Below are 24,799 nucleotides of genomic sequence, written 5' to 3' on the forward strand. Positions count from 1 at the left end.
CTGGACTCCATGTACTTATCTACTCTAAGCAAATTCTTAATTATTAGAAATAAATTACTATTAGTGCTTCTCAAGTTGCATGATCAGAGTCAACACTGATTTAATCCCTGTGTCTTTTTCTAATGTAAGTAGGTGGAATTAGAAGCACTTCTTTATGAACTACTTCATTGGCCTCCTATTGCTTTTGATTTGTTGAATCTTTGTTATCTGTCAGCTCAAAAGCATTTCCAATTTTCCTTGTAATGCTTTTCTTTACTCCATATATATTTTTTTTTATAAAAAGTCTTTGTTTTATTTGAAACTTCTGATGACCTTTGAGTTATTTTTTTATTGTTGACTCAAAATTTAATTGTATGTTCAAAGCATCTATTCTCAATAAATCCTTGAGGAAATTTTGAGTCTTGATTTATGCTTGCATTTGTTATCTTGCTTTTCACTGCTTCAAAATACCTGAGATAAACTTTTTTTCCTTGTACTTTTTCTATTAATTATAGACAGTGTTTCCAACTGTATATATGGCAGTGGATTTCCTTTAGTTAATGTTAATATTTCTCCATATAATTTTTTTACTAGGTCCCTGTTTATTTTTTGTATATGTTTTATACGTATTTTCACATGCATATTTTTTGAATATTCATGTTTTTATATATATATATATTCATACCCAAACTCTAACCCTTATACTACACAATATTTAATAGTAACCCTAAATTTACCCCATTCCTAAACCTACATTAATACGAAAGCATATATAGTAATATAAATATTCTCACATACTTATATTGGAATATGCAATTGATAATCATATACAAAAGTATTTATATATGTTCACATGTAATTTATCTGTGCACACCTTTTCCTATTTCAAAACACATATATTTCTGTGTATTGCAAATTTCTACGTGTATATTTTTATGATTATTCATGTTTTTCAATATACCTATTCAATTCCTAATGCTCATTTGTATTTTGACTTGCATTCAATTATCAATGGTATATTTGCATATATATATTTGCTTTCACCAATTAAAAATGTGTCTTCCTACATCTCACATTAAACCCTTCCCAGTTTCAAAACGTCAAAATTGCACATGCACTTTCTTAAAATATTCATATTTTTCAGTATAAATATTCATTCCCTAACTATATAGCAAATTTAATACTAACCATAGTTTTACCCCTATAACTAACCTACATTCAGATAAAAGCATATATCCTTACATGAATACGCATATATATTTTCCTTACATACACATCAATGTTATATTTGCAGAAGTGTTATTATATTTCATATATAAAATTATATTTGCATTTGCATATTAAAAATGTGTACTTATGTCTCATATTAACACTTCTCTATTTCAAAACATATATTTATGTTATTTTTTATGCAAATGTTACCATGTACATTCCTAGGTGTATTCATGTTTTCAATGAATATATTTATTCCTTAAAAATAAACCTAAATGTACACAAAAATTTGAAATCGATACTAACCATATATTTACTTGTATACCTAAACCTAACTTAAAAGAAATGCATATATAAATTTTAATATTCATTTGTAAATAGTTATGTATACAATTATCAATGGTATATTTGAATATGTATAAGTATATATTCATATGTATAATTAATCTGTGCAGTCCTATTTTTAAAAATCTGTATTCATATGTGTCACATTAAAACCTTTCTCAGTTCAGGGCTGTGGCTGTGGCTCAATGGTAGTGCACTTTACTGGCATGTGTGAGGCACTGGGTTTGATTCTCAGCACTGTATATAAATAAATAAAATAAAGGTCTATCAACAACTAAAATTTTTTTAAATAATAAAAAATAAAACCTTCCCTAGTTCAAAACATATTTATTTATATTTTCATACATGTATTCATGGGTTATTCTAATTAGTATTCTTGGTTTTCCATATGCATTTTTTTCCCTAACCCTAGCCCTTACCCTACAGAAAATTTAACACTAAACCTAAATATAACTGTATACCTGAATCTACATTAATATAAAGCATACATAAAATTGTGAATATATATGTGTAATAAGACCTATATATTCAATTATCACAAATATATTTGCATATATATTATATATGCATATTTATTTGTGCATTCACAAATTTTAAAATGGCTACTTTCATACCAGTTTATTAACACCCCCACTTCTGCTTTTGCTCATCTGATCCCATCCTCTCAAACTTGAAACCTATTGTCTACTTATTTTCCCTAAAATAACTCATGTCCACTTGTAGGTTTTTCCTGATAGATTATCTGCAGCTGAATATCAATGTGAACACACTGTTGACAGGCATGCAATTAAACATATCAACATTAGTCGAGATATGCTGAACACACAAAGGCTAGTACATAAATTCATACTTAGATTGGATATCCACTCTTCCAGACTTGTACTCTTCATATATGCACCCTCTCCATTCTTCTGCGTCCATCACTCTCTAAGGGAAACACAGAACCACAACTTTTGTTTCCTTCAGAGAACAAGAAAACCTCACACTTCCCTGGTATTTACCACCTAAGTATGACCTTAATGAATGCTTGATTTTATACTTTGAAAAGCAGTGGCTCACTAGTCTAGAAACTCCGTGGACAGGGCCCATATTTGTTTTGTGTCCAACACCTAACAGTATGCTCTCACTAGCATTTCAATAGAACGATAAATAAACGACTATAATATTATTTTTTAAATTTTTTTTTTAAAATGAGCCTGTATCTTGGTGCTGAGAATCGAACCCAGTGCCTCACACATGCCAGGCAAGTGCTCTACCACTGAGCCACAACCCCAGCTCCAAAGATATTATTATTAAGCGCGATTCTGTCACTCAGTTGCTGCACCACTACCTTCTGTGTCTAATAGATAAGATGGAGGAGGCTGGGAGAGGCTGAGTGGAGGTCGGGGCAGCGGGTCGCTCCTAACACTGTCCAGACTTAGAAGATCCCAGAGGAGTGCAGGTGGACCTAAAATCGACAACACGTGTGTTAATGAACACAGGGACCTCTGCATATTTGCATTTGTCAAAATACACCTTTGAGGGAGAATTAACCAGTGACAAACCATCAACTGCGTCTACACAGTCAACGAAGAAGAAAGCCAAAGGGGGAGAAGAGTTTTTAGAATTTGACTGAAGCAACTGATAAAACCACGCAGGCGAGGCCTCCAAAGAATGGGAACTTAAAAGTGCCATCGCACACCCTCGGCACCACATCCTGCTGGTTCTGAAGCCTTGTGCTTCCCGCCCAAATTTGCAAGTTTCCCCGCCCACCCGCCTGCCTACCCTGGATGTGGCCCACGCCTAGCTCCGCCCCCCACGCACACGCACGTGCTCCGCACTCTCCAGGACCCCGGAAGGCCCAGGCGCCTGTGGGGAACACAACCCTCAAGACCCGCCCGAAAGAGCAGTTCCCACGAGTTGGCTTCTGGGCCGTCTTTCACCAGGTGACTTCTCATCTTCCAAGCCCTACTGCAGTGAGTCCTGCTTCTGTGCCCGCGTCCATTCCCCTGAGGGTCTGCTGCTCACCTGGAGAGCTGGTAAGAAGCCCAACAGGTCGCCCGCCCTGTGGCCGCTGTAGCCTCCGCCCCGCACACCCTGGGTACACAGCCTCTCCTGTGTGCTGCAGAGGACGGTGGCAGTGCCATGGAGGACCCTGGGAGCGCAGCGCAGGATCCTGGGAGTGCCACAGAAGACCTGGGAGTGCCACGCAGCTGGGGGGCTCCTGCTGAGAGGACTTCTGCTGGGAGCTGCAGCTGGGTGCCATCCTCCAGGTGAGTCTGGGAATTCTTGGGTGGAGTCCTGGAATGGCTACTCTGTTCTCAGGAGTCAGCTCAATTCTGTTGACTCTAGTGATGAATTGGGTTAGACCCTGAAATTCCCTGACCTTTCCCTGTTAGCTGTAGGCCAGATGAAAGCCTCTGAATGTTAGTGAGTTGAAATGACCAAAGACTGAATGCCCCCAAGGATGTTTCAAGGAAACTATGGGGAGTAGATGGAACCGGTGTGTTAAGGGGGACTCAACCAGTTTTGAGTGATTTCATGATGTAGTATACCACTAACACAAATATTATAATAACAACAAAATAGAAGCATTAATATTATAATAATAACAAAATAGAAATACAAAAAAGAAAGACTTTGTATTTCTATGTGCTACCCTAAGCAGTTTATACATATTTTCTTATATAACACAACAACTTTATTAGTAGGTCATGTATGCTGGAACTTAGAATGGTAATCAGCAAAACAGAGAACAGAAGTTGTATTATTTTCTAAGTAACATCATCAGAATATTATTTCTATGTAAGTTAATCCCGGTGCTTTCATTTTACAAGTGTGTCCCCCTTCAGTAAATTCATTCTGAACTACAAAAAAGTTGAGTTTGGGTTGTTTTTTTTCATAGAAACTCCAACAAAGCATGTTTTTATGAAGGTAATATTGTGTCTTGAGTCTTCATGAATACTGATTGAGCCACCTACTTTATGTGCCAACCACTCCTTACGGTACTGCAGATAGAGGCTTCTAATCTCATGGAGCCTATATTTTAAAAGGAAAAGATAGGCAATAGATAAAAATCAGATAGTGATCACTGCTAAGGCAGTGCAATGCTAAGATCAATGCTAAGACACTAGAACAGTGTCACATCATAGGGCTTCATTGATTTTGCCCAGCACCTTTCCTGTTACCAAAGTCCTAGGCTAGAGGCCTAACTCTGTGGGTCCACAAAAATCAGAATTGACCATTTGCCCCCAAAACCAAATGGAGATTACAATGGGGAAAGAAGGAAATAAACTTTAATAATCATTGTACCTATATTTGAAAGACAAGTGATGTCAAGTTTCTCAATTCTGTCTTTCAAGAAACTGATGTGAGTTTTACCTTCAGAGGAAGAACTGGGGTGGGAAACAAAAAGTGTGTGTAATAAGCAGTCTTGGTCAAACTGTGGTGTGTTTTATGATTTTCTTGAATTCTGATCATACCACATGTTATTGGTGTTGAGGAAATTGCCAGCTATTCAAGGGGCAATTTCCACTTGCTTCATAGGATACTTTAATCTATTAGATCTGTGATTCTGGGATGTCCTATTCAGTTCCCAGGGGCCTATATTGCTTCTGCTGAGAGAAGGCCATCTCTTCAGGGTTGATCTGCCTCCAAAACTAACTGTGCTAAAAGTAGGGTAAAGGCTGAAGACTTCTGGGCACCACTCCAGGTTCCTGGAACAGGACATAATAAAAGAAATTGGTCTGTAGAAAATATCTTAGTTTTTCTGACCTTGATGTCTTCAGCCTTGAAGGAAGTAAATTATCAGATGTAGACAAATATTCCTTAAATGATTAATATGCTTATGCTTATGTAAATTAGTAGAGCAGTTATGGAAATACTATGAGGCTCCTCAAACAAACAAAAAACACTGGGGATGTGAGTCAGTGATTGAGCTCCTCTGGATTCAATCCTCAGTACCAAAACAAACAAACAACAAAAAAGTATTGTTAAATGTTTGAGGGTTTTTTGGAGCATTTTGAAAATCTAGGACCTGTGATTGTTAAAACCTTGGGGAAAAGAGAGGACATTTGACAATGAGCAAACTAAGACACAGAACATTTAGGAAACTAGTTCAATATTTTCTAGTGAGTCAGCATTAACTTCCAGAATGAAGTCTAGCTCAACTCTTTTTTCATTCCTTCCTAAGGTTATACAATCATGATGCTTTCATTAATTCTGTTTTATTCCTCTACAAAAGGGTAAGTCCTCTAACAACAGCAACCCAGTAACATTAACAGTAATCAAATCATGCCTTTGATAGTTCTTAGCATCTTCAACCCCAACCCAAACAAACATGATTGAAGGACAGGTTAGTGAACAGATTATGTGTGGCATCCACTATATCTTTGGTTTACTGGGTTACCATAGAATACTAGCTGGCAGCATCTACTGAGTCAGATATGAAGCTTGAGTAAAAGATGTGACCATAAGGGAAAATGCGTAGAGAACTCTACTTGCATACATAAACTTAAACCTCTGGGCTAAGGTTAGGATTAAGTCAGTGCCCTCCACTGAGTTGAAAGCAATTTGGGTTTTTATTTTCCAAGAACGAAAAACTACATTTGACTATGATGTAATTATATTTCTGAGGCATTAAATTTATATAATAAATGTAAAACCCAGAGAACCCAAGAGCCTGAGAAGATATACCAAGGAGAGTGTACATTCAAGTATAGCAAGAAGTGTTTTCAGCACTCTTGCCCAGTCACCTCTGAGAATTGTCATTCCCTTTCAATACTAAAGGTAAGGTCACACAATAAAATATTTTCAAATAAATCTTTGAGGACACAGGTCAGAGATCGTAGATGGCTCTGCACTGAAATTTGCCTGCGTGTCTTGTTTGACAGAGCAGTTCTTGTTTTCCTTTTTTGTTCATTTGTGATACTTACTGGGAGTGAACTCAAGATCTTGCACATATTAGGAAAGCACTCTCTTACTGAGCTACATCCCCATCCCTTTATATATTATTTTATTCTACTTTATTGAGTAGGGGTTAATGTGTTTAATTTGCCAAAGCTGGGCTTAAATTCATGATCTTCCTACATTAGCTTCTTTAGTAGCTGTGATAACAAGCATGTGACATTGTGCCCAGGTTTTTTTTTTTTTTATTTTACTTTGTAATTGAATACTTTTGCAAATTAGTCACATCAGTTTTACCTTTTGTTCTCTGTCCTGCCTGAAAACTTTTATATAATCCACCTTGCTAGTTCCTGGAGCTTTTGAGTTTACAAGTTTTAGAATTTAACTTTTTGAGAGATTTTCACATAGGGAGTAGGTTATCTCAATAATAAAATTACACGAACCCAAAATGTTCCTCATGATTCAGCCGACATTGAAACTCTAGGAACTCTCTGTGACCGTCCACTTCCACTGTGTTGATGAGAACCCCAAGCCATCTCATACCCTAAGTTCACAAAGCCTGGGTCTTTGTTTATATTTTGTAGTTTATCTATCTTTTATTACAGCAGAAAGTCAGAGTCACTTCCATATTGCAGCTGAAGGATCAGATGGGTGCTTCTAGAAAGAGAGGAAGATGACACCAGGGTGCTCCTCAGCTCTGGGTCTTGCAGACACAGGGCTTCCCCATCCTGTGCAGAGGATTTCTTCTAAAGAGGGCAGTCGAATCTGGCTTCCCCAGTCAGCTCTTGTTACAGCATTTATTTGAGTGTCATGGCAGCTGTCATTCTTAAGAACTGTTGACAGATTTGTGCTTTCTGCCTCTTGTTCTTTCTCTAGGAAAAGTGACACTGCCCTAGCCAGGTGAAGATCCTTGAAAACCATGAACAAGAAAAGAATCTCTGTGATTGGGTGGAGCCTGTTGGCTCTGTTTTGTCAATGGCTGCCTGGATGAAGTCTTGGAAAACTTGTTTTCTTTGAAAGGACTGATGACATTGGAGAGCTCTGGAGGTATCAGGTCAGTGTTTTTGTCCCTTAGTACTTGAATCCCTCCCTGCACCTGGGTGCATGCAATATTTTATCTCATGTCAGGTAATATGAGAGCTTGATAATGACTAAATCTGATAGAATTCTGCCTGTTGACTTCTTAGCAGCCCCTCACCCCACCTTTTATGGGAGTTTGACTTTCCCTCTGTTGGCTGCAAAATGCCACATAGATATGACCCTTTTTCGTTTTCTGCTGTCTATGTAAACCACAGAGAACATTTTCATTTCATTCGTTTTGCTGTTTTTCAGAAGATAGAAATGATCTGGAGAGGAAGGAAGGGTGAGAAACAAAATTACATACATTAGAAAGCACATAGGGATTAGAAAATGTAGAGTGGTTCCTTCTGATATGTCTTAAAGGTAAGTGAGGTAGAATTACCTGCTAAAAACTCGTTCCAAGAACACCCACTCCCCTGCCCAATCTTTAACCTTATTTTTTCTATTAAAAATTCAGGTACTTCTCTGACAATTCTAGTCCTTGAAGAAAATATAAACTCTGATACTGTTATTTGTTTCAAATTTCTTACATTGAGAAGTTCAAAGTTCTTTGTATTACAAAAAAAGAGCAGAGGGCACCTGCAAGTGGGTTTTCTTATTCTTTTAGGTACTCATTTTTAAAGTTAAATTGTTTTTAATATGCCTCCAACGCTGTAATTTGTTAGTAAGCATTTTAAATATCATCTACTTAAATGATAGTTATGCTTAATCAGTGCCCAAAAATATCAGATAGCCTCACTGCTCTCTTAATTGGTTTTGCTTAAACTCACTTTCTGAACTAGTGAATGGAATTGATGTGCCAAAGAAGGTATATTTCCCATCATAAAAACTAATACAGAGTTGGCCAACTACTTAAAAATGGCATTATGAATTTCTTAGTTTAACAGAAGTATTGTATTGTCTTTTGGCTCTGATTTGAGAAATTTTACCAACAATAATCTTATTCAGATCTAGAACGGATCCCCTTAGCAAATCCCTATGTCTTTATCATAACTAGTCTTGGACGTGTGGTGAGAAAGCTGTTAATTTGTTTTTTTTTTTTTTTAAAGAGAGAGTGAGAGAGGAGAGAGAGAGATAGAGAGAGAATTTTTAATATTTATTTTTAGTTCTCGGCGGACACAACATCTTATGTGGTGGTGAGGATCGAACCCGGGCCGCACGCATGCCAGGCGAGCGCGCTACCGCTTGAGCCACATCCCCAGCCCTGTTAATTTGTTTTTAGTAACAGAAAATTCTACACTTGAAAGTCAACCACACCCAAAACAAAAAAATCAACAAATTGGAAAGGAATGAAAAGACACTTCACAGAAGAAGAAACCCAATAGATCAATGTATGAATTTAAAAATGTACAGTATCTGTATCCATTATAGAAATGCAAATCAAAATAACACTGAGATTCCATCTCACTCCAGTCAGAATGGCAGTTATCAAGGATATAAGCAACAGTAAATGGTGGTGAGGATGTGGGGGAAAAGGTACCCACATACATTGCTGGTGAGACTGCACATTTGTGCAATCACTATAGAAAGCTTTTTGGAGAGTCCTAAGAAAACACAAGTGAGTGAAGGGAGTGGGGAGGCAAGGGGTAAGAGCATAGTGAATGAATCAGAAACAGTACTGGCACCAAACCAGATATATGGAGGAATGTTAGGTTTCTTGAGTTCTTAATGTGTTCTGGAGAATAATGCTTGATCTGAGGTACATGTGGTAAAGATTTTTTCCCATTGTGTAGGCTCTCTCTTCATGTTCTTGATTGTATCCTTTGCTGTGAAGAAGCTTTGTAGTTTGAATCCATCGCATTTATCCATTCTTGGTTTCACTTCTTGTACTTTAGGAGTCCCAATAACAAAGTGCGTTCCTAAGCCGACATGGTGGAAATATGGGCCTACATGTACTAGGATCAGGCCCAGGGTCTCTGACCTAGTACCTCCACCTTTGATCCGCTTTGAGTTGATTTTTATGCATGAGAGAGAGGCTTTTTATTTCTTTTTGGTAGGTATGGATTTCCAGTTTTCCCAGCACCACTTGTTTATGAGGCTGTCTTTTCTCCAGTGTATATTTTTGGTGCCTTTTTCTAGTGTGAGATAACTGTATTTTTGTCAGATTGTCTCTGTATCCTCTCTTGTGTACCATTGGTCTCTGTATGTGTTTTGCTGCCAATATCATGCTGTTTTCATTCTGTGCACCTCATGTGCAAAAAGACTGTACCTTGCTCCTTACTCAATGCATACTTTGCAGACAGTGACAGACCCAAAGGGTCCCCACTCTGTGTTCCTAAATGCTAGCTGAGCAAGAGCTGGTCCTACATTGAGGGTATAGGTCAAAAATCAGGGCACCATCCACATCTACAGAAGCTGGCATCCTTCATCAGCCAGAGCAGCCACCTCAGCAGTCACTTCAGCAGTGTTAGCTGGGCCTCTCAGCATTCAAGATTCTCATATTTTCTTTATCCATTCATCTATTGAAGGACATCTAGCTATTGTGAATTGAGCTTCTATAAACGTTGATGTGGCTGCGTTACTGCAGTATGCTGATTTTATGTCCTTTGGGTATAAACCGAGGAGTGGGATAGCTGTGGCAAATGGTAACTGTCTCCACAGAAGAGGTCCAGAGTACCACAGAGCACGTGCTGCAAGTTAGATCCATTTCCATTAATGGAATGTGACAGATTTTGCAAAACTCTGGGGCAGCAGGAGAGTTTGCTTTTCCACAGAGTCTCTTTTTTTAAATTTTTAATTTGTTTTAATTAGTTATCCATGACAGTGGAATGCATTCATGCCCTTTGGTTATCATTTATAGATGGGATATAATTTCTCATTTTTCTGAGTATGCATGTTTTAGGATCACATTGGTCTTGCAGTCATATATATATATATACATAAAGTAATAATGTCTATTTTCTTCTGTTATTTTTCCTATCCTCATGTTCCCTCCCCTCCCTTCACTTCCCTCTGCCAAATACAAGGTAACTCCATTCTTCTCTAGTTCCCTGCTGTCCCCTTAATTTGAATTAAAATGCACATATCCCAGAAACCATTTTGCCTTTGGTTTATGGGGATTGACTTCTTTCTCTTATCATGATATTCTCCAACTCCATCCATTAACTGGCAACTGCCATAATTTCATTCTTCTTTAAAGCTGAGCAATATTCCATTGAATATCTGAGATTTTCTTTATCCATTCATCTATTGAAGGACATCTAGCTATTGTGAATTGAGCTTCTGTAAATGTTGGTGTGGCTGCATTTCTGCAGCAAAATCATTATGCTGATTTTGAGTCCTTTGGGTATAAATTGAGGAATGGGATAGCTGGGTCAAATGGTGGTTCCATTCTATGTTTTCAGAATACTCTTCATACTGCTTTCCATAGTGGTCATACAGTTTGCAGTCCCCACAGCAACGTATGAGTGTATCTTTCCCCCCACATGGAGTGTTAGTGTAGTTTTGATTTGCATTTCTTTAATTGCTAGAAATGTTGAACACTTTTTCTTACATTTGTTGATCGATTGTATTTCTTCTTCTGTGAAGTGTATATTCATTTTCTTAGCTCCTTTATTGATTGGGTTATATGTGTTCTTGGTGTTAAGTTTTTTTTAGTTCTTTCTGTATCCTAGAGATCAGTGCTTTGTGAGAGGTACATATGGTAATGATTTTCTCCCAGTCTCTAGGCTCTCTTCTCACATTCTTGTTTCCTTTGCTGATAAGAATCTTTTTTTATTTTAATCCATCCCATTTATTGATCCTTAATTTTACTTCTTGCACTTCAGGGGTCTTGTTACGGAAGTCTGATCCTAGGCTGACATGGTGAAGATTTGTTTCTACTTTTTCTTCTGTTAGGTACGGGGTCTCTGTTCTAGTGGCTAAGTCTTAGATGCACTTTGGGTTGATTTGGGGGCATGGTGTGTGAGAGAGGTTTAATTTCATTTTCCTGCATGTGAATTCCCATTTTTGCCAGCACTATTGGTTGAATAGGCTATTTTTTTCCACAATGAAAGTTTTTGTCACCTTTGTCTAGTGTGAGATAATGTATTTATGTGGGTTTGTCTCTGTGTCCTCTGTATGGCATGACATGTGAACTTGTTCTACCCCTCTGACCTTTATCCTGATTGGCTCCTGCACATTATATTAGCTGTGTGTACTTCCTCAATAAAGGAGATCCTGCTTTGACTGGTCTCCCTGGTGCTTCTGATTGTCCTCCAGTGGGGAGGACTGGGTGGGTGACCTGCCGACCCTCACCTTTCTTGATCCCTCCAGTTTGGGGCGTACTCTCGTAAGCCTCTCTGTGGGACGGAGTGGATAGAAGAAGCTAAGAACCCCAACATCCTCTATTTTTTACCTTTGGTCTACAAGTCTGTTTTGGTGCCAATACCATGTTGTTTTTGTTACTATAGCTCTGTGGTATGGTTTTACATTTTGTATGGTGATCCCTCCTGCTTTACTTTTCATGCTAAATATTGCTTTGCCTATTCTGGGTCTCTTATTTTTCCAAAGAAATTTCATGATTGCCTTTTATATTTCTGTGAAGAATGTCATTGGGATTTTAATAGAAATTGCATTAAATCTATATAATGCTTTGGTAGTACTGCACATTTGACAATAATAATTCTGCCTATCCAGGATCATGGGAGATCTTTCCATCTTCTGAGTTTTCTTGACTTTCTTTAATGTTCTCTACTTTTCATTATAGAGGCATTTCACCTCTTTTGTTTGATTGATTCCCAGGAATTTTATTTTGTTTTATTTTGAGGCTGTTGTGAATGGGGTAGTTTTCCTAATTTCTCATTCAGTGGATTCATCACTGGTGTATCAGAATGCATTTGATTTATGGGTGTTGATTTTACATCCTCCGACATTGCTGAATTCATCTGGTAGTTTCAGAAGTTTTCTGGTAAAATTTTTTGGATCTTTTAGATACAGAATCATGTCATCAGCAAATAGGGATAGATTGCGTTCTTCTATACCTACTTGTATTCCTTTAACTTCTTTCTTGTAATTGCTCTGGCTAGAGTTTCAAGGATGATGTTGAATAGAAGTGGTGAAAGAGGACATCCTGTCTTGTTCCAGTATTTAGAGGGGATGCTTTCAACTTTTCTCCATTTAGAATGATGCTCGCCTTGGGTTTAGTATAGATAGCTTTTACAATGTTGAGGTATGTTCCTACTATTCCTAATTTTTCTTGTGTTTTAAACATGAGAGTGTGCCGTATTTTGTCAAATGCATCTATTGAGATCGTATGATTTTTGTTTTCAAGTCTATTCATATGATGATTTACATTTATTGATTTCTCCATGTTAAACCAACCTTGGGTCCTTGGGATGAACCCCACTTGATCATGGTGAACTATGTTTTTAATATTTTTTGTATGCAATTTGTCAGAATTTAATTTAGAATTTTTACATGTATGTTCATCAGGGATATTGGTCTGAAGTTTTCTTTTCTTAAAGGGTCTTTGGTTTTGGTATCAGGGTGATATTAGTCTCATAGAATGAGTTTAGAAGGCTTCCCTCTTTTCCTGTTTCATGGAATACTATGAGAAGTATGGTATTAATTCTTCTTTGAAAGTCTCATTCAATTTAGCAGAGAATCTGTCTGGTCCTGGACTTTTCTTGGTTGGTAGGCTTTTAAAAATATATTTTTATTAGTTTTAGATAGGCACAATGCCTTTAGTTTATTTTTTATATGATGCTGATAATCAAACCCAGTGCCTCACACATGCCAGGCAAGCACTCTACCACACAACCCCAGACTGGTTGGTAGGCTTTAGATGGTGTTTTCTATTTCATTACTTGCAATTAATCTATTTAAATTGTGTATTATCTCCTCATTCAGTTTGAGTAGGTCTTATGACTCTAGGAATTTGTTTATGTATTCTATATTTTCTATTTTTTTAGAGTACAAATTGTCAAAGTAGTTTCTAATTTCCTTCTGCATTTTAGACATGTCCATTGTGATATTACTTGCTTCATCTTCTTTTTCAGTAATATTTGTTTTCTTTTTCTCTTCGTTAGCATTGCCAAGGGTTTATGTATTTTATTTATTGTTTCAAAGAACCAACTTTGTGTTTTGTCAGTTTTTCAATTTTTTTTTTTTAGAGTTCATTGATTTCAGCTCTGGTTTTATTTTTTATTGGCTGTTCAAAACACTACAATGATCTTGACATATCATATTTCATAATTTGATTCAAGTGGATTATGAATTCTTATTTTTACTACGTGTACAGATTGCAGGATTACATTGGTTATACATCCATGTTTATAGTGTCTGTTGTATTCTGCTGCCTTTCCTGATTTTAATTAATTTCTGTCTTCTATTGCTTTTGGTATTGATTTGTTCTTCTTTTTCTCAGGCTTTAAGATGTACTGTTAGATCCTTTATTCGTGCTCAGTGCAGTAAACTTTCCTCTTAGTACTGCCTTCCTAGTGTCCCAGAGATTTTGATATGTCATATCAGTGTTCTCATTTACCTGTAACAATTTTTTTATTTCATTCTTGATTTATTTGACTATCCATTCCTCATTAAATAATGTATAATGTAGTCTCCCTTTGGTAGAATAGCTTCTGTTTTTTACTTGAGTGCTGATTTCTCATTTCTTCCATTTTAATATAATAGAATGCAGGGTAATTTCTTTGCTTTTTTTGTATTTTCTAAGAATTGCTTTGCGGTGTAAGATATGGTCTAATTTAGAGAAGAAGACAAGTGCTGCTGAAAATAAAGTATATTTACTCATTAATGGATGAAATATTCTATATATTTCTATTAAGTATAAATTATTGATTGTATTATTATATGGTTTCCTTTTAAAAAATATTTATTTTACTTTTTAGAACTTTATTTTATTTATTTTATTTTATATGCTGTGCTTAGAATTGATCCCAGTGCCTCATACATGCTAGGCAAGTGCTCTACCATGGAGCCACAACCCAAGCCCCTCTATAGTTTTTTCATTTAGTTTTACTTTAGAACAACTGTCTAGTAGTGAGGAGGTGTGTTAAAGTCACCTAGTATTATTGTGTTATGGTCTATTTTACTATTGAAATAGAGAAGGGTTTGTTTGATACATGCAGATGTCCATTGTTTGTACACAAATGTTTATAATTATTATGTCCTCCTCATATATACTTCTCTTAAGAAGTATGAAATATTCTTCTTTGTCTCTTCCAATTAATTTTGGCTTGAAGTTTACTTTATCTGACATGAGCATGGAAACCCCATCTTGTTTATACAATTAATGTGATGTTTTTTCCCATCCTTTCACCCTCAGCCTGTGGATGTCTTTCCCCATGAAATGAATCTGCCAGTCTGCATATTCTGATTGATGAGTTCAGGGTGTTAATATTCAAGTTTATTATTGAGATATGATCTGGGTTCCCACTCATTTTGACTTATATCTGGTTATTAATGTGACTTAGTTTCTAGTTTGATTGACTATTTATTTAGTGTAGATCCTTCCTTTCCAGTTTTTTTAATTCATCCTCATGAAATATTTTGTTGAGAATGTTGTGTGGTGTGGGCATTCTAGTTGTAAATTATTTAGTTTTTGTTTATCACAGGGAACATATATCTGGCAAGGCTCTGAATGACACTTGTTGATGTACATCTCCCAGCAAGGTGCCCTTTGGCCCTCAGGACCCTCGCAGTGGAAGCTGCTGTCCGTGTTCACACACATGCCTGCATGCACACAAGGATTGCTGTTGGCATCAAGACACAAGCACCTGTGACCAGGACCCACGCACCAGCCAGAATTTCCACACATGCAGACAGCAGAGGAGCATCTGCTACTTATACCAGCCCCAGAACTTTGGTAAGCTTGCTTTCTGCTTTTTAATTTGTTCAAATATATTCTTCATTTGTTCTGATCAGTTACACATGACAGTGGAATGCGCTTTGATACATCCCAAATCAGTGAAGTGTAATTTCTCCTTCGTCTGGTTGTCCAGGAAGTAGATTTACACAAATCATGTAATCATGTGGGCCCATGCATTAGTAATGGCCAAATCATTCTACCATTGTTTCTTTTTCTTTTTTTGTAAATATTTATTTTTTTGGTTATACTTGGACACAATATCTTTATTTAATTAATTTATTTATATGTGGTGCTGAGGATCGAACCCAGAGCTTCACACATGTGAGGCGAGTGCTCTATCACTGTGCCATAACCCCAGCCCCTCTACTATCGTTTCTAACCCCATAGTGTCTTTTTTTCAATTTTTTTAAAGCTGTGTTTTTCTTTCTTCGTAATCAGGTATTAAACTTTTAATTAATCATTCACATATACTATTGTAACACCAATGTATTGAAAAGGTAATCTGCAGCTTTAACAAAGCATGCTTTGAACAAACAAAATCCAAGTAACTTTTTATTTTTGCATTTCTAAGTTATAATGACTGATGATATGCAGAAGAAAAATTGGCTATGTTTTCTTAAGCTTTCAAAGACTACTGCTTCTCTGTCAAGTTTTGAGGATATATATTTTTAGTTGCTAAATATCCACAACAATGCAAGTATTATTGTTAGGGAGAAAAGAATAAATAAAATAGATGACCTTTCCATATGTAAGTTCAAATTAATGAAATTTCCATCTTTCCCTTTTTTCCTCTATTCATTCTTATTCTCTGTATTATGTCTATTTTACCTACATAGCAAAGTAACCTACAGTAGGAAAGAAGAAAAAAATCCTTTATTAATTACATATCAAGTAAAACAAAAAGCTTGGGTAATTTTTCAAGAGAATTGTCAAGTTGTTTGTACATGTACACCTTTCTTTATATTCTGTACTCCATTTTCTGTATTTAATAATGATTGGAAATTCCAAGAGAAGGTACCACAGGGCTTTATTGTTTTCTTGTTATGAAAAAAATTTGAAGTCAATGAAATATAGAATAAGGGATCAAAAATTATGCTAACTCAAAAAAAGAAAAAAAACTTGGTCATATTTTGGATAAATGAATCAGGTATTTATTCCAAATTATATGTTGAATATTTTTGTTGTGTTGAGCCATGCAGTTTATACCTTTTATATTACTAAATTTTTTCCCCAAGAAAATTAGCAGTACTTTGAGATTTGAGCTTTCTTGAGTATAATATTGAAAAGCTAAAAAAGCCAGTGATACCTGTGTATCTAATTGTTTATTTATTTTTATTATTTATTGATTTCTTTATTTTTGTCTAAGGATTAAAATTAAATGAGCCAACCATGACTGGCAGCACACAGGCCAGCAGCATCATGGACAAGAATGAGCTCACATTCATCAACATAAATGATTCAATAGTTGAACACTTACAAAAATTAGCATAAAGACTATTTTGTCTCCATCTTATCATCATAATATTAGATGTCACTAGCTACTATTGGCTATTTGTCCTTTATCTATTCCCCTTGACTTCTGTGTTTTGTTGAAATTATATTCTTTTGGACATTCCTTTTTTAAGTTTCTGAACATCCAGAATTGCTTCGTATTTGGAAGCTTTCTTTGATCTAAAGAACACAGAGATGTAGTTTGGTAGTCCAGTAGGTAGAGAATCTATAAGAACTCAGCTCACCCACAAGATTGAGGGCAATATTCTTGTGTTAAGCTTAAAGAGGGAGCCCGGTGGATACTGTTGCTGGATTGATTGCCAGGGATTTATTGAAGGTTAATCTGATTTGTCTAGGAGGAGAGCTTGATATTGAGTGGGGCGGGCATTTGAAGTCCAGTGATTTGTGGCATCCCTCAATAGAGCTTCCACTGAATGAGGGGCAGTCACAGTTAGAGTCTGCCCTAGGGTAAGCTTGTCTGTTTCCTTCAGCAGAAGTGCAGTAGCTCCTATGGCTCGTAAACAAGGGGGCCATCCTGATGCTACTGGATCCAGCTTTTTGAAATGTAGGCAGTTGGCCTTTTCCATGGCCCTAGATTTTGGGTAAGAACCCCCTTTGCAATGCCCTTTCTCTGATGAATGTACAGATGGAAGGGATTAGAGATATCAGGGAGGGTTAGGGCTGGAGCCTGTACCACGGCCTTTTTTAGATTTTTAAAGGCTAATTCATTTTCTTCAGTCCAAACTACAGGTGAGTTACCCCCTGCAGTTGCAGTATATAAAGGCTTGACAATCTCAGCAAATCCAGGTATCCAAAGACAGTAGTACCCAACTGCCCTGAGGAATTCCCTAACTTTCCTTTTAGTAGTTGGGATTGGGATCTTCATTATGGCCTCTATGCGGGCTTGGGATAGCAGCCTTTTCCCTTCCCTCAGTTCATATCCTAGATAAGTAAGTCGAGAAGAACAGATTTGTGCTTTCTTTTTGGAGTACCCCAATTGAGCCAAGGTTCTCAGTAAACCTTGGGTGGCCCTTAAACAGTCCTTTTCATCCCTTGCTGCTAGAAAAATATCATCCACATATTGGAGCAAGTTTATCTTGGGGTACTCACTGCGGAAGAGGCTCAAATCTTTGTTGAGTGCTTCATCAAGGATGGTGGGGGAGTTCTTAAATCCTTGAGGTAGTCAAGTCCAGGTTAGTTGTCCTGATATCCCCTGTTCCGGGTCAGTCCATTCAAATGCAAAGATGGGCTGACTCAGTTTTGACAATGGAATGGAGAAAAATGCATCTTTCAGATCTAATGCAGTGTAGACTCTATGTTCCTGTGGCAACATACTAAGCAAGGTATAAGGGTTTGTGATGGTTGGGTGTATGGTTTCTACCCGTTTGTTTACTTCTCTTAAGTCCTGTACCAGTCTGTAATCATGAGTTTCAGGCTTTTGGATTGGCAGCAAAGGGGTGTTCCAGGCTGGCATCTAATTAGTATTCCCTCTTCTAGGAGACATCTGATATGAGTTTTGATGCCTTCTCTGGCTTCAGAGCTGTTGGGGTATTGTCTAACCGAATGGGCATAGCCCCAGAGGTTAGTTGGACTACGACTGGTGGCACATGTTTAGCTAACCCCGGATGGTTATCCTCAGCCCAAACTGTAGGAATTTCTTGGATTAATATTGTTTTCCATTTTCCCTCTGAAGCTTGGGTAGGATTTTGAGAGAGCAGATATTCCTCACTTAATGGGCATGTTATAGTTAGGGCTCTTGTAGGACTCCCCAGTTGTAGTGTAGGCATCTTCCCTGAAAATGATCTAGTTGCCTGAAGTTTGCTTAGAAGGTCCCGTCCCAGCAATAGGAAAGGGCATTCAGGGATAACAACGAAAGAGTGAGTCACCGTTCCTTGTCCTAAATCAACAATCCGATCTGTGGTCCATCTATAATTTTTAATTTCTCCTGTTGCCCCTCGTACTTCCACAGTTTCATTAGTGAGAGGTCCTAGGGGCTTCTGTAACATTGAATATAAAGCCCCTGTATCCACTAAGAAATTTACAGGTTGGCTCCCAATTGTGAAGGTTATCATTGGCTCTCAGGAGCCTAGTTTGAAAGAGCCATGGTCCCCCTATTCTTCTAAAGTTAGAGCTGATTTTGGCTGAGGGACTCCGGTCTGCAGCTGGAGAAAGTCTTTTCAATTTTGTTGGGGGCATTTATTTTTCCAGTGTCCATATTCCCGGCAATAAGCACACTGATCTATTCGGAGGGGAGTCTGTCTTTTGCCTTTGCCATGTGCAGCCTGCATCTGTCTGGAATTGAAAACTTTGGGAGACCTTAGTGCAGCTACTGTAGCCCGATTTACTTTCCTTATCAGTAGATCATCCCGGCTGCCTCTGTTTTCAAACACCTTTTGGGCTACTCTAATAATTCTAACCTGTTCTTCCCAGCAAAGCCATCTATCTTTTGAATCTTTTTACGAATGTCTGGGGCTGACTGAGGTACAAAAGCCAGGTTAATCACCTTCAGATTTGTAGGGTCCTCAGGGTCTATAGGAGTATATAGACGGAATGCCTCTAGGATCCATTCGAAAAATGCTGAAGGTGATTCTTCTGGGTTTTGTTTCACCTCTGTTACTTTAGAAAGATTGGTGGGCTTGCGAGCTGCCCTCCTAAGACCCTCTAATAGAGCCTGATGGTAATCGCTGAGTGCTCTCCTACCTTCAGCTGTTCCATGATCCCAGTCTGGTCTTCTTTTAGGTAAAGCCAAGTTGATTACTTCTGTTTTCTCATCTTTCCTATGAGAGTTTATTCCAGGCAGGCTTTAGCTGCTTCTGCCAGGATTGGCTTCCTTTCCTCCTTAGTGAAAAGGGTATGGAGAATCTGTTGGCAGTCATTCCAGGTGGGGAGATGATTAAAAAAGACAGAATCGACCAGGGAAATCAGGGAACTAGGATCCACTCTAAACAGGGGATTCTGGTTTTTCCAGTTGTAGAGATCCCTTGTGGAAAACTATATATAAGGACCTTCTGGAACCTGGTGGAAAGGAAGGACAGGGGTGGGAGTCACCTCTTCCTCTGGGATAGAAATAGAAACAGTGCCTGAGGGTCTGCCTGGGGAGGGGATTGAGTCAAACCTTCCATAAGGGCAACCCTGTCGGGTTTGGGGAGGGGGTAGGACAGAGGCTGGCTTATTTGGGGAAGCTGTAGCACAAAGAGTGGTGGAATGAGGTGGTTGCAGTGGCTCAGGGGAGGGGGAGAGAGGTGGTGGTGCAGTTGTTGGAGTTGTCTCCATTGTCCCTGCACCAGTGGCAGGAAGATAAAGAGGAGCCCCAGTGTATGGGGGAGGGGGGATCCTCCTGATCGTCCTGTAAAACAGGGTTCTTAATTGAGGACTCCTGGGGAAGTTTTCTGGTCACAATCAGGGCCTGCCCTCCCTGTCCATTCCCAACTATACAAACCTTCATCCAAGGGGATGGATTAGTTGTTGCTTCTGCCCAGGGTAGGATATATCCTATTTGATCTGGATAGCCAGCATTGCTAAGAGTGGCATTAGTTACAGCCCATGCCACTTGAGGATTAAAGGTGCCTTCCAGGGGCCAGCTGACTCCAAAGGTGGGCCATCCTGCCTCACAGAAAGTTCGGAGGCGATTCTTGGTGATGGGATAATCATAGCCCTGCTTAACAAAAAAGGGGTAAATTTATCAAAGTTCCGCAAAACACAGTTCAAAGGGCTATCAGGCTTACTTGCTTTATTACCCATTTTGATGTCCACTTTTCCTTAAGTTTTACTACAGAAATCATACAACAAAAGGCAAAAAGAACATAGAACACAGAACAAAACACAAGGAAACACAAACCCAGCGCCGAAACAGAAAACAGAGGAGCAATACAACATCTTGCTAAAGCTCCCTGGGTGGGGGGTAGGAGTGCATACGTGCCCATTGGCACCTCTCTACCTTCCAGAGGAATTCCTTACAGAACAGAACAGAGGACAGAACTATATCTCATTACTGTCCCGGACAGGAATATATGTGAACCTCAGAAGAGATCTCTCTTAACCAGATCCCAGTTACTATGGAGGTCTCCTCCACCAGGTGCTTGCTAATTGTTTTAGGGCAGCAGTTCACTCCAGCTCTCCGAGGACCAAAGGCTCACCCTGGGGCCTTGGACCATCTCAAGGTGCTCACTCCCTAGAGTGGCTCTCCAGCCCAGAGCCCCGGAGCGAAGGTCCAAACCTTCAGAATTTCCAGCAGTCTGATATTGCAGTCTCCTCCTGCAGTTTGATCTCGCTGGGGCCTCCAAAAATGTTAGACCACGATGCAAGAAAAGACCACTGACTCCAATTAAAATCAAAGCAAGCTTATTTCGACCAGCCGGGCTGCCTTTCCCATCAAAATCATGGAAGCCAAGGACATCAGTGAAGCTTCCTTGCAGCCCAGTTTATAGCCCAAAAAGTTACACAAAGGGGGGGTTACAGATAACAAAACACTGAGGAGCATAACACAAGTTTACATTTTTGATGGCCCTGACATCAAAATTTATGAAGGTTGTTAAGAGTCTCAGAGAGGGTTGTTATCTGGCCAGGGAAGGCCAGGATTTATGAGGCATCACTAAGGTTTAGGAAAGGTTTATTATATGGTCAGGGAAAACTGGGCATGGGTGAGTTCAAGGCCCAGCAGGCAATCCAAACAGCTTTACAACATCAACTTATGGCCAGGCTATACAGAAATCCTAATATTTTTACACAAAAATATTATTTTTTTAAGAGAATTAGGCTAGGTATATTAATTGTTTAAAAAGAGCCATGACCAACACTGTTGCCTGAGAACATAAAATGTATACTCCAGATGAAGCTTAGAGCTAGCTATATAACCACCGTAGCCCCTGGAGAGGCTATAAACGGCCTTGTACGTAAAGTCAAAGATGCACAGAGAATGTGAAAGTCATCCCTAAGAATATATGTATAAGGCCAAACATCAGAGCTTCTATAACATCATGTCCTTCCTGTGTATATGTCAGTATTGTCCAAGGGCAAGGGCATAACACCAAAGTGAGACACCTGTAGAGTCCTAACTGCTCATGAGCACAAGGTCAGTATCAACCAGTGCTGTGATACATTTTCATGAATTAAACATCCTCTGGTAATGTTGGTTTACAAAATTTCTGTTGAGATCAATGTGCTAACTTCAGTATTGCAATGACTTCAGACAAAATATTATTGGAGGTTGTGTGCCACATCTCCAAAGAACCCCGCTATCCCTTTTAGAAAGATACAAATGTAAAACACTAAGAATCATTATCTAAATCTAGTTTCATAGAAGTCATCAGAGTATCAGATAACTGCCTGAGAATGTGGAAATTGTCAATGGTGAAAAGTAAATCATACTTGAATCAACTCATTATCCCTGAAAGTAGGTAAATATCATTTTTGTTGATGAAAAACAATCTAGGGCATGAATTTCTAACTTGTACATATATTCTAAATAATAACTAAGCTAAGAGATTTAATCACTTCCTATATACCAAATACTGTGCATAATGTTATACTACATCTCATTTAAATCTCTCAAAGTCATATCAGCAGTTCCTATTGTCATTTATAAATTATATATAAAAAACAATCAGAGAGGCTACATAACTGCCCAAAATTACTCAGCAAGAGAAGGGCAGAGTTGGAATTGGAATCCTTGTTTGCATAACCTTGATTGACATCCCTTTTTAAAAATGAAGGTAGATTTTTCTTTCCAAGTTGGAAAATCTTCTGTGTTATACTATTTATGCTTATGTCAAAATTATTACAAAGTCTGTGTAGGGACTACAAATGTCCAGTGAATGAAGACACTTAAATGGCTTAATTATTTCATACCTATAGTCACTCTCCTTGCTATTATTTCTAGAGTAAGATCTTATCAGTTCTTAAACTTGACTAAGCAAAGGAAGGGATAAACATTAATGGCAACACTGTAGTTCTTATCCAGAGGAAGACATATGCAATTTTTAATTTCTTCATTTTTTAGAATTTTCCAATGTCTTTCAGATTCTGCCTTATGTGGTAGCTAAGGTGAGGGAAGATGTGGAAAGCCTTATTTCATAATGGACTATTGCATCCACAAGAATAGAATATTTTCCACTGAGAAATTATGTTCTGTGTCAGTTATTTGCATCACCTGCATTGCTAGATGGTATCATATATGACACCACATCTACATTCATAGCAATTGAATTGAAGAAATTTGTAAATAGGATTTTATCTGATGTATACATACAAAAGGAATTTTCACTGTACCATTTTTATTTGCTATTTATTGCAACCTCAGACATTTCAGTTTACTGAAGGAAACTCGCCACAGCACCTCTTGTGGAACATTTATTTATATTTTAGGGGAGTACAGGAAATTTCAGGGCAGTGGTTGTGGGATTTAAGACCTTTCACTCCAGAACCAGTCTGCCAAAGCCACATCAATCATAATTGACAGTTATTTGTCTCTGTGGCCTACATGAAATCACTTAGTGGTCTAAATTTAATTCCAGCTTGAAAAGGAGAATAAGCATGGAATGCATCTGTTAACTCAGAGTGAATTTCTCCTGTGGACATAGTAAAGTTTACCTTTGGAATTTTAGTTTTAAGAGACCTAAGAGTTTTAAAAAGAGAAAGATGTTTTATTCAGTAATCAAATATAGTGAATAAAGCCTTTTATTTCAGTGTGTACACAAGGGTAATCTTCTTACTAATAATATGCACTTAGAAGTGAATATCGTGTGTCTGCCTTGATTCTTCATATTTGTCTTATTGAATTTTGTTAAGATGAACTGTGTTATATTATTTATTATCAAGTGACTAAGAAAAAATTGAATACAACCATACATGATTTCTACTTTATTTTATATGATTTCAGGGTCTACTGTTTGGTAGATCTTATCATTTATTGGTAAAAATTAGAAGAACAATCTCTGGGAATTCTGCAGATACTTTATCAGGCATTTGTTCTCAATATAAATTATAAACTGTGTCCTGGCAGCTTGTGGCTATTCCCCTCAAGTTGACATTTAGTCATGGTGGTGAGAAGGCCTCTCAATGTGTAGTTCTTGTTCATTATAGTGATTGATACCTTCATTAAGCAACTTGGAACACCTTCCTAGAAATACTCCAGATCCCAGAGGAAATAAGTGGGGGAAAAAAGGAAAAACTAGTGTCAGCAAATGAATACTTAATAAGTACCTAGCTCAGTGGTGGGTAATAATAAGTGCTCTCTGGTTATTAAATAGAAATTGTTGTACAACTTTTTAAAGATAGTTTTAATGATTTATAGATATTCTTTTAAGATTCATAATCTCCTACTTGGAACCATTTCAAGCATTTCCTACAACAGGCATTTTAAAATGTGATATGAACAAAGAATTAATGTACCATTGATTACTCCTTCTGTACTTCTGCTGACTGCCTATTCCCAGCCTAGGAAAGGGGCTTTTCACCAGGTTGTCATTTCTGCTGGATGTTGTTGACAGTCACAAACTGAGATAATGGTGTCTCATGGTTCATGACTCTCAGATAAATAATGTTTTTTTCTGCTCTTAATGTACAATCCCTGATAGTGGAGATATAGTGCCAATCCCAAATCTTCAATGATTCAGAGGAAGCCTGTTTTTTGTTTTTTTTTTTTTACTAGTTTCATTTTCTAAGACCCTTTTATCAAAAGTGGATTCTGACCCTGATTGACCCATTTCCCCCTGTCAGGTAAGAGAGCCTTATGATTGTTGGTTTGACTTCTTTATATAACTCAAAACAATTTTCTGACTAGGTCATGTTAAGCAATGGAAAGTTATCATAAAGACATAACTATAATCAGCATGTTTGACAGCTGATTTGCTACAGAACGTTCCATTTGCAGAGGAGAAATTGTTCAAGACTATCACATGCACAAATTTCCTAGAAGAATAGTTTGATTACAGAGAATATGAATGTTCTTTAATCTTTTTGAAGTGAATACTTCTGATTGACATTATAATGTGGTTTTATCTCTTT

The 24,799-nt window shown here is 37.7% G+C and overlaps 1 protein-coding gene across 1 annotated transcript in view; it reads left to right on the forward strand.

The window, feature by feature from the left end:
- LOC144368307 (uncharacterized) overlaps positions 1-24,799 on the forward strand; it is an 82,241-nt gene that overhangs the window by 37,639 nt on the left and 19,803 nt on the right. Inside the window, exons 7-10 of the mRNA XM_078027119.1 lie at positions 2,883-3,554; positions 3,644-3,788; positions 7,297-7,474; positions 15,105-15,301. Of these exons, the coding sequence (XP_077883245.1) occupies positions 3,306-3,554; positions 3,644-3,788; positions 7,297-7,316 (414 nt within the window). The 5' untranslated portion in view covers positions 2,883-3,305 and the 3' untranslated portion in view covers positions 7,317-7,474; positions 15,105-15,301. The remainder of the gene's footprint in view (positions 1-2,882; positions 3,555-3,643; positions 3,789-7,296; positions 7,475-15,104; positions 15,302-24,799) is intronic.

Source organism: Ictidomys tridecemlineatus, chromosome 11 (genome assembly GCF_052094955.1).
Source record: "Ictidomys tridecemlineatus isolate mIctTri1 chromosome 11, mIctTri1.hap1, whole genome shotgun sequence".
Taxonomy (NCBI): Eukaryota; Metazoa; Chordata; class Mammalia; order Rodentia; family Sciuridae; genus Ictidomys; species Ictidomys tridecemlineatus.